The 12,341-nt window shown below is 32.3% G+C and overlaps 1 protein-coding gene across 11 annotated transcripts in view; it reads right to left on the bottom strand.

Annotated features, from left to right (window-relative positions):
* Positions 1 to 364: 364 nt before the first annotated feature.
* The window catches only part of LOC117213773 (phospholipid-transporting ATPase ID), a 69,762-nt gene continuing 57,785 nt past the window's right edge, over positions 365 to 12,341 (bottom strand). For 5 of the 11 annotated variants that reach the window (XM_033459409.1, XM_033459411.1, XM_033459412.1 and 2 more), the window contains 14 exons: positions 11,468 to 11,945; positions 9,063 to 9,121; positions 8,728 to 8,940; positions 8,109 to 8,314; positions 7,857 to 8,012; positions 7,126 to 7,768; positions 6,273 to 6,449; positions 5,022 to 5,763; positions 4,752 to 4,944; positions 3,496 to 3,647; positions 3,042 to 3,394; positions 2,574 to 2,799; positions 2,253 to 2,488; positions 365 to 2,171 (listed from right to left, as the gene is read on the bottom strand). In XM_033459409.1, coding sequence (XP_033315300.1) covers positions 1,755 to 2,171; positions 2,253 to 2,488; positions 2,574 to 2,799; positions 3,042 to 3,394; positions 3,496 to 3,647; positions 4,752 to 4,944; positions 5,022 to 5,763; positions 6,273 to 6,449; positions 7,126 to 7,768; positions 7,857 to 8,012; positions 8,109 to 8,314; positions 8,728 to 8,940; positions 9,063 to 9,121; positions 11,468 to 11,945 — 4,251 coding nt within the window. In that variant the 3' untranslated portion in view covers positions 365 to 1,754. Of the gene's footprint in view, positions 2,172 to 2,252; positions 2,489 to 2,573; positions 2,800 to 3,041; positions 3,395 to 3,495; positions 3,648 to 4,751; positions 4,945 to 5,021; positions 5,764 to 6,272; positions 6,450 to 7,125; positions 7,769 to 7,856; positions 8,013 to 8,108; positions 8,315 to 8,727; positions 8,941 to 9,062; positions 9,122 to 9,382; positions 9,503 to 11,467; positions 11,946 to 12,341 lie in introns of those variants that run through there. The other 6 variants (XM_033459416.1, XM_033459415.1, XM_033459414.1 and 3 more) reach the window with 6 other exon arrangements.

The raw sequence follows: 12,341 nt of genomic DNA on the forward strand, positions 1-12,341 counted from the left end.
TATATCTCCCTAGAATTCATATTAATATTAAAAGTAGAAATACATATTTCATTGCTACTACTGTTTTTTACTTTATTATATCATATATATATATTCAGTAGTCAGTCCAAGGCAAACATTATCCGCGATAGTATAATATAATATAGCTACTATTTTCATATTTTTTTTAAATTGATCTACCTATATATTACTTTCTTTTAAAAAATGTATACTTAACATTTAATATAATATATATATATAATATATATAATATATATCTATAATATATATATAAATAATATATATACTATATATATATAAATATATATATCTCTTTTTAAAATATTTACAGTCACTGTTATGATATAGTAATTTTAATTGTTTCTTGTGTATTCATATTTTATAAAGGCAATTATTATCATAACTATAATCCTTAACATATTACATGTATTGTGTAAACATGTTTTATGTTCATACTAGGACAGTATATAATACAAGTAGGGATATTACATGACTTTGACACCTTTACACGTATGTACACAGGGAGTGTCATGATCATACAAATCATAATTTATCTTATTATTGCGTTGTATTTTGATGTTAATTTTTAAATAAAAAATATTTTGTTTATGTTTAGAAGAACATCTCCATTTTTACAAGAATTCTATATTCTTGTGATTACGTTAGATTTTGAAGTATATCTTTAAAAATATTTCAAATATAAACGTGCTGGATGATGTTGATTTGTCATTATCATGACTTTGTTAAATCAACATTTCTATTCACAGTAACAAATTAGCAAATAATAGTAAATTAATTAATTTCAATGAATGGCTAAACAATTAATATAGACAGCAAGTAGATAATAGCAGTTCCTATCATACAATGGCTTTCAAGAAATTTGACTCCTTTTTCTTTTTTCACATAATAAGCAAAAAATGTATAATCATAAATCAGCCTGTGCATTTCTCTTTATGTGTACTATTTGAGAATTTTTCAGAAGTCATTGTCAATGGCTCGAAGAATTCTTTGAATTTGAGATCCTTTTTATTCTAGACTCTTTATAACATAAACCTCATGTATCAGATTGAAGTAACTTATTTAAAATATAATTTTTACACGTACAAAAATGATCAGATTTATAAACTAGTTGCTACTTAATTTCATTTTGATTTGAGAAAAATCATTCTAAAGTTTTGCTGTTGAGGAACTATATACATATATAAAAAAAATATATAAGTAGTAAAATTAACAAATATATATTTAAAAATATAATTAATCTATCTGCAGTATAAAATTTTTCTTAAGAGTCTAGAATAATTATTGATCATATAAAAAATGCATTATATTAAAATAATCTTTAACTAACAATAGTTTCTGGTGAAAAAAGAAATAGTATTTTTTAGTAGATACTAGTATGTAAACTTTCTTATGCAAACAATTAATGCTTTATTGTCATATGAAATTCGATTACTTAAATTTTTGAAGCATTGATACAGAAAGGTTGAATCTAATAAGTTAGCAGATATTTTTAGTTATTGCAATCCATACAAGTACATATAATTTTTGTGTCTTACATGTAACAAAAACATAATGCAAATATAATGAAACATCATGATGTAATATAGTATTTAAAAAATTCGATTGATGTTGAAATAAAAAATTAATTTGCAAAAGAATGTTAATTTTTGTGTATATTAATGTTGCTACGGCTTCACAAATCATTCATCCGAAATTTAATAGATGGTAAAAAGACTTACAATATAATGTCCAAATTATAGATTAATGGTATCCAATGTGTGCGAATTTTTGGATGCATTGTCCTTTGGTGACGTAGTGGCAACACTGACTTGTTTGTTGGTATTGTTCGTAAACGGCATGGCGAACTTAAAATCTGCACCATTCGGTAATTTTCGCATAATTTTGCCAGATGTAATGAGTTTGCCGAAACCTTCTTGATGCGCGAAAGCGTATCCTGAACGAAGAGATCGTCGTGTTCGTCTTGTAGATGGTGTACGAAGTATATCTTGACTTTGACGAGAGCGAAGTTGTGCCAATCTCTGCTTAAGTCTAACTCTGTCAGACAATGTTGGTCTTACATCTATGAAGAAGAATCTCCATGACAGTACAGGTATTACTAATATGATACACGAAATGACTGCCGTGAACCAAAATGTCGCTTCCGACATTGCCTAAAATCATGTACCCAAGTATTAATATATCATTATTATTAAAATATTTAATACAACAAATATTTAATACAAATAACATACCATTGTAAGACTGCCAACATAACTACCACCTATGACAAAGTTATAGAAATAATCTAAAATAAAATACCAAATGAGCGAGCCCCAAACCATAATATGATTAACAATTGTCCAATATGATGTATCAAGGGCTATTTGGACAGTCACGACTATGACTAATATAGTAGCTACAACACTTCCTAGTAACATATGATCAGAAAGTACATAGCCCTTTGGTGATACTCCATCCTTATACGTTCCTAAAGATACATTCAATCATAATCTTAATTGAAATGTTTTAATTTCAAAACATAGCAAAAGGGTGCATACATTATTTATACTTACCATATGGAACTAAAAATAATACACAGCTAGCAAAAAATCCATGTATAGCACTCCAGCAAAATTCCTTTTTATTAAAAAGTAAATTTTGTAATCCGGGTGCATAAAGTTTTGGGTACATTAAACTATTTTTATCATTAACATCTTGATCAAATATACCGACTGCCATTACAGGTAATGATGTATAAAAGAGGTTGTAGACAGAAATATACATAGGATCAAATACAGTCTGCAAACAAATAAATATTTGTAAGAATGTATCAAAAAGTTATCCTTCAACCAAATTTCCATTTTATAAATGTTTGAAAATCAGAATAAATTAAAAATTTGTTCAATTCCCCAATACTCGACTTTGGAACTAGTTGCTCAACAAAGGAATTTTGCGAATCACATTCGCCTTAGTCTCATCATTTTAGAACTATAAAATACATAACGGATATAGATGAGATTATGAATAAAATAAATTTATACCTGTGCACTAAATCCACAGAAAAAGGCAAACCAGATGTGACATAAAGTAAACGCAAAATTCTTATAAAAAAAATATCTAAGAAATTTGCTCATTCTATAGTATGACCATCTCCCATGAACGAGAAGTAATCTTTCCAAAAATCTAAACTGTCCTATGGAATAGTCGGATGCTAATACAGCTTGTAATCCCTCTTGCCCACTGATGCCAACACCTATATGAGCGGTTTTTATCATTGAAACATCATTTGCTCCATCACCAATTGCCAGAGTCACAGCATTTTTATTTTTCTTTATTAATTCGACTACCATTGCTTTTTGTAAAGGAGTTACGCGACAACATATCACAGCTTTACCTAAGAATTTAGAATGTACAATGTTATAATTATATATAATATAAATATAAATAATTTTTTGTAATAAATATATGAGAATTTTTCTAAATAAATATACATACATTGGCTTGATACATCGAGGAAAAGTTGCTCAAGTTGCGGATGTAATGCATGAACTAAGGAATGCCCATTAATAACCACCGCGAATCCTGTTGCTTGTTCCATCTCATGCTCATCTTGTTCATCTCTGCTAGGATTGTATTCAGTATCGCTGCTATATATAAAAAATATAAAGTTTAAATGAAACAAGATGACTTTGGAATAAAATATGATTTACATTAACAGTGCTTTCTTAGAATCAAGTTTCATTTTTTCCCGAAGTTATCAGACTTTTAAACTCAACCAATGGTAAAATATAATATACAATTACTTGCTGAGAAAAAAAAAGAAAAAAAAAGGAAGAAATTTAATTTGTTCCATTGAATATAAAAATGATGCGTATTAATCATAAACAATACACACAGTGCACTGTATCATGAACTACTGAAATAATAACGTGACATAAGCAACATACTTTCGGTGTTGTTGTTGTTATTATTATCATTATTACTAAGATTAATTTTAAGCATACAGAAAGAGAAGGAGTGAGTTTCAAGCACATGATAATTATCATTATTCGTTTCGACTAATTAATGTTAATACATAATTATAGGATATTGAGAAGTACAAAACAAAAATTGGAGTATTTGAGAAAAAAACTGATACCTAACTCTACTATAATCAAATGTCTACATCATAAATAGAATAATCGACAAGCACGAGATAAATAGATTCTCAATATTTTTCTATAATAAAAAGAGAGCTTGAGAAAGAAAGTAATTGATAGTATACAGAACCTTAACATCTGTATATATATGAATATCTTAAAATTTGCATGCAAATATATAATTTAACTGTATAATTGAAACTTAAATCAATTTAAATATAATAAAATTTATATTGTTGCATATATGATAAATTGAATTGACATGTATTGGTGCAGTTTAACTTATCAATACTTTTGGAATATCATATTGCATGCTAAAGAATATTTAAACTAATTGGTACTTATTAATAGTAATATTATTGAGAATGCATAATTCGTGATCAATGATTTTTTATATCGAATCTTATTATTTGAACTTAATATTGAAGACAGAAAATCTAGATCTGAAATATTTATAAATTCTTAGGCATAACCAGACGAAGAAAGCATTACACAGAACATGATGCCACATTCAATATGAAAGAGAAACTTTTAAAATAAATGCGTTAATTAGTCAGATTGAGATATGGAAAAGGTTAATGATTGGTACTCCGTCTCTTTCATGTGCCTGACCTTTCCTTGTCCCACCTGAATGTGACAACGGAGAGAGTTGGCCGATTTTGATGACCAGAAGTTGTTTTGATAGTTTCCAAGTATCGCGATAACTGATTTTCAACACCGTCATAAGTAGTGGAATCTACTATAAAAACATCTGTAAGATCATCTGTCAGCAACTGGCAGGAATAGCCAATATTGATAGCTGTTTCTGTATAAAAATATAAAACAACGTAAATATTTATTTATGGTGTGTACAGCTTTAAGATAATGATTTTAAGACAATACCTTGTTTGTCACCAGTTAATACCCAGATTTTAATACCAGCCAGAGCTAAATTAGCAATAGTTTGAGGTACACCATCTTGCAACTTATCTTCAATGGCAGTAGCGCCTAATAATGTCATATCCTTTTCTATTTCTTCATAAATCGCATCCAATTTATCATCCCTATTTTCTTGACTCATGGCAGCTTCTTGATGACGTTGCTTCCAATCATTGAAAAATTGTTCATCTAGATCTCTGACCGAAAGGCACAATGTTCTTAAGCCCTCACCCGCAAATTTATTAAGATGTTCCAATGTTTTTGACGTGATATCCTCACTGCCTTTTTTTAATCGTTCATAAATAACATTATCCGCTCCTTTGCAATATAGCCTAAGATGTCCGTCCTTCCTCAAAATTACAGACATTCTTTTCCTAACATTATTAAAGTCCAAAATGCAAAGTAGCTCGTATATTTCACGTTTTCCCATAACTTCAATTGTTATACTATTTGGAGATCTCTCTTTGAATACAAAACCAAAGTTTCTAGCGGCAGATACAAGGGCAGCCTCATCCGGTGACTGTGCTTGATATTCTAGCTTGCCGTTTTTTTCTTCCGGCATAACAGTATGACAAAGTGCCAACAATCGAAAGAAACTATGAACATCTTCGTTATTCCCTCTTACAGCATCGAGTAATGCAGAGTCATAGAACTTGAATTCCGGTTCATAATCCTTGTTGAAGGAGAAATCCAATGCTGGGAATGTCTGTAAACGTACATTAAATTACAATTAGAAACGATTTTTTGTGCGCTACAATGTGTTAGTATGACACACAAAAGATAGTAAGTATGTGGAAACGGAAATGTTAGAAATTAAAATAAATACCTTGCCTCCATATAAATAGATTCAGTCAAGTCGGCAGACACATACGAGATATTATAATTTTATAATTCCTTTAAAGCATTGTGAAAATTAGTGTCCAACATTTACACAGTTTAAGAGCAATTGAATTTACTTGTAAAGAAAAGTAGGGTACTATGCATGCATCTAATGTATTAGAAAATATAGACAACAATTGAAAAGCAACAGTTAGTAATTGCTACATACTTGCAAAGCCAAAACATTTGTTAAATTTTGTACATTTAGTAATTCTTTTACAAGATATCTAGCTATCATAGCATACAGATAGGATAACAACGGAAAAAAATAAGCTGAATAATGCATAAAATTTTTTCCGATTGCGGAAGAGATGTGTTAATTATTGTCATGCGTACAGAAAGTTTATGTGGAACCATCGGACTGCCAATTGGGCCTGGCTCTCCAATTATATTGGATATCCTATCCACCTGTTCCAGTAGACGTACGTTTGGACCACTTATAGGTGTATAAACTTGAACAAATTCTTGTCCATTTTTCCATCGCATCGTAGGTGTTCGGGCAGCTTTGTTCGTCTACATGCAGCACACACATGCTAAGTGATGTACATGAAAACTTATGCAAAATATGGCCAAACTGTGAAATGATTCTATTGTTTGCATTTTGTTACCAAGAAGAAATTACAGAGCTAACAACTTTTATTTGATATTTACTCACTTAACATAGTTATACCATTAAATGAAATAAATAAAAATTTTCATTTTAATGAAATCTCAGACACCATGTCAATACATTATATCTTCACCTCATAAACAATTGCATTCTTTCTTGATAACAAATATGAAATGAATGAAACCGATGTGTGGATATATCAATGCTAGATGATTAAGTTTATTCAATATAATAATTTGTGATTTGAAAATACAACAAAAAGTCTGTAATTAAGCAAGTATCTTTTTTAAGAAACAAACTTGCCATTCCAAATCAATAAATTATCTATATTTCTTGATATAAGACATGTACATAACAGAGAAACTCAAACAACACTGAAGTATTGAAAAATATAAATCACAGTGAGTCTCATTGCAACGATAACAAAAATATTGAACTTAAAAGTAAAACGTTACATTTTTACAAAATCATTAAAGCTAGTGAAAAAGACGACCGATTTCTTTATACAACAAGCTAGTAATAACGTACCCCATCATCCGCATCGAGTCTGATTATGGATAAAGAGATAAACAGACTCACCTCACTTACATCGACGACTTCCCCGGTAACATCGTCGATAATGTCCCCATAACATTTTCCTGCCACAGAACACTTGTTAAAAGTCATGATATTCTGTGTTAATGTTCCGGTTTTATCGGAAAATATATATTCTATTTGTCCCAATTCCTCGTTTAATGTAGTAGTCCTTGCTTTAGCGTGTGTGTTCGTAGGTGCATAGTACATCTCTTCATCCCAGTTGATCAAAAACGACTGAACGAATCTGATAACTTCGACACTCACGTATAAACTGATTGGCACCACTGTGTTCAATACGATAGCATAAGAAAAGAACACAAGCAGAGCGATCACTGTGGCACCTGCCATAGGCTCGCTAGGCACCAACGAGTCCCAGGGTAGATACACTTGAAAATAACGGCCTACAAGACTTTCCCAAATACCACAGCCGATCATACAGAACAAACACATAGAAAGTAAAAAGAACACTATCCCGATGATGAGAAGATTCAGCAGCCTATCTATAGAAGTCCTCTTAAATTTGGTCTTCCCTGAGTTTTGCATTAATTTGGTATCCTTGCCTGCAAAGATGACCACGCCATAGCACCATTGCGTGTTTCGGAGTACGCAACCTCGTAATATAATTTTGTCGTTGTCCAATGGGTATCTGTAATGTATTACACATAAAACAGTTTTAACATATGTGTCTTTATATCGTGTTAAATATAATAGAAATAACGGGAACGATTACTTACTTTCGTCCTTTCCACGTAAGAGTACCATCAAATTTATTCAACAAATTATTAGGAGTTTCGCAAACGATTTCTCCGTCAAATTGACCAATCAATTCATGACTATCCATCATTTCGGCAGTTTCAGGTAAACACTGTCGACACTTCAAATTCGTCTCCCTAAAATGACCAAATGTATTAGCATTTCCCCATCCTTATTCTTCCTTGTCTCTAAGCAAAAATACTGTATCACGATTTCAATAAAAAGATATTAACCCATCTAATTCTGCGGTTTCGATATAACAAAGACCATTTGGCTCACTGGTAGATAAAAGAAGCACGTCGGCTGCGACAAATTGATCGTTTTCCATTCTAATTACATCGCCTACTTGCACTTGCGACCATTTCTCTTCACGAAGACTAGTACCTCGCAACGTTTGAGATTTTCGATTGTTCACTTGCGAGTCACTGCTGTGCCGTTGCTAAAGAAACGAAATGCGTTTAATTACGTTTTCTCATTAGGTTCCATACACTTCATTTTCATAGTATCAAATTTTTGTAATCGTACGAAGATACTGCTAAATGATACAAAATTTAATACACTTAAATCTAATTAATTAATAGCTAACTGCTGCTATAGCAAATACAATAGAGTGTAAATATTTTTTCTAGCCACTGTATGATCTTAACTCTACTGTTCTTCTCGCTGTTTCTTCACGTTTGTATCTCTTGAGGTATCTTATGTAGAAAAAAAAACATGGAATACACAAAGATTATCTATTAAAATATAACATCAATTTTGGATTATATAGACTCAAGGAGAGCAGCAGTATTAGAAATATACTTTCTTTATTGGTTACCTAGAAAAATAATTTCGCAGTTTTGATCGACTTACAAAATCGTCGTAGGCATCTTTGACGGCAGTGAGCATGAGCACCCCTATAAGGGGTATGGCTGTGGTGATGGGGGTCAAGGAGGAGATAGCGGGGATCATCTGAAGCACCAGCAGGCATAGGAAGTAAAAGTTAGCGAGCCGCTGAAATTGCTCGAACAAATTTAACGGTAGGAACGTCAGAACCGAATACTTGGACGTCTTGATGTAGTTGTTCTGCAAGAAAGACGAAAAAGAAAAACAAAAATGAAACGAGTCTCGTCATTATCGGTACTGTTTTCTCGAGCTTCGATTATTGCATGGAAAAAAGGAATTACGGGACCGTATTTCGATCTTACCGCATAATTAAACTGTGAGTTGAACTCGCGATTATTGGCGCGAATTCTCCTCTCCGTTTCTGAAAAAGAAAAAGAAACAGACATGATATTGGATTGCGATAATTATAAGATCATCAAATTATACGTAGTTGTTCGCACAAAGAAAATCAATGATTCTCATTTTAAACGGTATGTGAACGGTCTGTGAAGTTTCCTTTTGCATTACGATAATGATCTCAATTTTAACTATGGTGTATAGTTATTTAAAAAAAAAAAAAAAATAAGTGTTTAGCAAAATAGGAATTGGATATACACCCGAAATTAAAATTAAATATACACACCGTTGAATCGATTAAAGTGAACTCATTCGTCGCATAATACATATACGAGAGGTGGCCAAGAGCACCAGGTATTGCGGATTGCATTTTGGAAACAGAATGAATTACAAGATTACGTAGAAATCACCAAGTTGAGTAATGCGCTATAGTTTCTCCCTGACATTCGTACATTATTGTAACAGTTCTATCCAAATGTGCGCTAAAATGTATAAATGCCGTTTTTTCGTTTCGTTACCCACGCGGTCTGATTATTAATTTTACTGCAAACTCTTAGCAGGAAATATTGAACGCCAAATATCCAATATTATTTCTAATTAAACGTTAATCTTTTTTAAGTGTTATGAGATGTTTCATGTAAAATACTAATTTCTATTTCAAATTATATATAGAGAATCTTGTATATTTAAAAGAAAGCTATAAAGAACTTTTGGAGGCAAATCGTATTGTGTCATTTTTAGAAAATAGTTTCGTCATCATAAACACTATATCTAAATCATTATATATATATATGTCCTGTTCTGTCTTTTATGGAGGTTGAAATGACCTTGTTCCAATAACAGAATAATAAATATTCGATAGTACTGTTAACATTTAAACAATTTTTATAATTCAGATTTTCTATAGTAATTTAATTATAATGTTGGCAAAAACTCAATAATATGAGTTGAGTGAAATGTAAAAAAGGAAATGTAATAATGCAGAAATTGTACGTTTGCAACTTTCTTACATTCCTCTATTAACGAATAAGATATACCCGGAATGTATTTATTATTCTACTCGACGTTTTGCTGCAGTCACAATAATAACCTCGTTCTACCAATTACGCAATACGGGCATTTGATCCACAAAAAGGTAAAGATCTTAGTCCTCCGCTACTTGTATTTTGAATATTCCTAATAAGAATAAGCTAGTATATTACAGCTAGAAAATGCTACATAAAAAGATTGCAGAGAAAGTATAGAGTGCTAATTTTTCATACGAAATTTTATTTCTCAAGAAAAAATTGCAATTCAGTATGCAAATCGCAAGTATTGCAAATTTATCGGGTATCATTATAAAAGCGTAATACATGGAACGTGATTATGTCGAGAAAAGAAAGAAATTATTTTCGATAATTTTGATATTAATAAACAGAAGAAGAGTGTCGAAGAAGAGCAATTTTATCTTATTGTTTAATTTTATTATTGTTTAATATCGTAAACACGAACGGCGATATAAGTAGTGCAGAGCGATGTCCATTAGACCGAGGTATCGGTGAGGTCACGCTTAAGTGCACGCGTACTTGAATGAATCTTCAGCATCGATTTGCTCGAAAACAGAATTTCGTATAGCAGAAAGCCGTTCTACATTTCGCATTTATTTTTTCAATTTGCATGGTTGAGTTCCATGATATTTGGGATGAGGCAATAAATATTGTCATGTAAACCTTCAATAATAAAAATGATTTAAAAAAGAAGAGAAGCAGAATTTGAAAGGAGCTATTACATCATCAAGATCGTAAAGATTCCTTCATTCGAAAGCTTTTTTTTTTTCAAAATTTTCGTAATTTTGCACATACTTGAGGTAATAATTCTCATCTTTTCATCTATACATTTTTCGAACTTCTCGATAAGAAGTGTCATAAGATACTTCGAAATTATTTTCCAAAAAGACACATTGGAATGAAAGAAGCATAACACACCGATCGATAGCAAAACTATCAAAAATTCAAGTTCGAAATTGGATCGTCAAAAGAATTCAAAGACATTTCTCGGTTCTCGGGAGACCAGCTCGTATAAACAATCTTTATCGTGGAATTTAGTGGAATGCTGTTCACAGGTGGCGCCTCTTACGCAGCTCTTTCCCTTCACAAGTCGTAGCTATAGGAGAAAGGAAGCTCAGAAAGGGAACAGCGAATCTAATACCGTTTCCTTCGTTTCTCATCTCAACCTTAAAACAATCTTAATTCATAATCAAGTAACAAGGCCATTTCATTCTTGAATAAAACTTCGAAAACGCCGATTCAATCAATTATAGCCCGGACACGCTCGTATTAAGGAAAACTGTTGGCAAAGTTACATAATGAAAATTCGTGAGTAATTAACTCACCGCTGGAAAAAAAGGAAGTGCTACGTCCTATGCACTCGGTCGCGGGCGGTGAATTTGGCGGTGCGGAGGGTGAAGAAGACGCAGCGGTAGACGAACGGTACCTAGTGCCTTTCCAGATCACCAGCTTGCCTAGCACGGTGAGCAAAGATTCCCTTAGGGTGTTATGCCTGCTCGTGCCACCTAAGCTGCTGGATGAGTCTCTTTTCGAACATTCGCCAACCGCTTCGACTTCGTCGGAAGACGACGGCAGATTCACCACCGAATGCACTTGGCTGTCGGTAGATTCCAGCTGCAATTGTTGCAGCTGCAGTTTTTTCCTTGTTTTTCGACGTTTCTTCTTTTTTCGTCGGGTACCAGAATTCTCGTCATCGTTGCACATTGACGCGGCAGTCGTCGATCCTTTCCGGCTATCTTCCGCGTCCGATTTTGTCGCAGTGCACGCTACCGAGACTTTGTCCGCCTCGTCGCAGTCCTTCACCTTGGTTATCACACGACAACATTGCGTTACAGGCTTCGCGATGGAAACGGGTAACGATTGGTCGAGGACACGCCGTTTAACACGATCAACGTACCTTCCTCGTGGCTCCCTGTGTGCTCATTTCAGATTTTCCCACTTCTTTCTTTATTTTCAATTTTTTTCATTTTTTTTTTTTAATTTTGTTCTCCCTTTTTTTACGGTTCTATCTAATTCAAAAATTTACATGTAAGTTTAGTGTACATTCTTTGATCATCCTTAACGGTTATATATTCAGATAACGTGCGAACATGTTTGATTCAGGAACCTAAATTTAGTAAAATCTTTCACCCTCTTAATGGTTATATATACAGGTAATGTGATCGTGTTCGAACATTTGAATGTAAGTTTGATACGAAG

The sequence above is a fragment of the Bombus bifarius genome, unplaced genomic scaffold, assembly GCF_011952205.1.
Source record: "Bombus bifarius isolate JDL3187 unplaced genomic scaffold, Bbif_JDL3187 scf7180000009125, whole genome shotgun sequence".
NCBI lineage: Eukaryota > Metazoa > Arthropoda > Insecta > Hymenoptera > Apidae > Bombus > Bombus bifarius.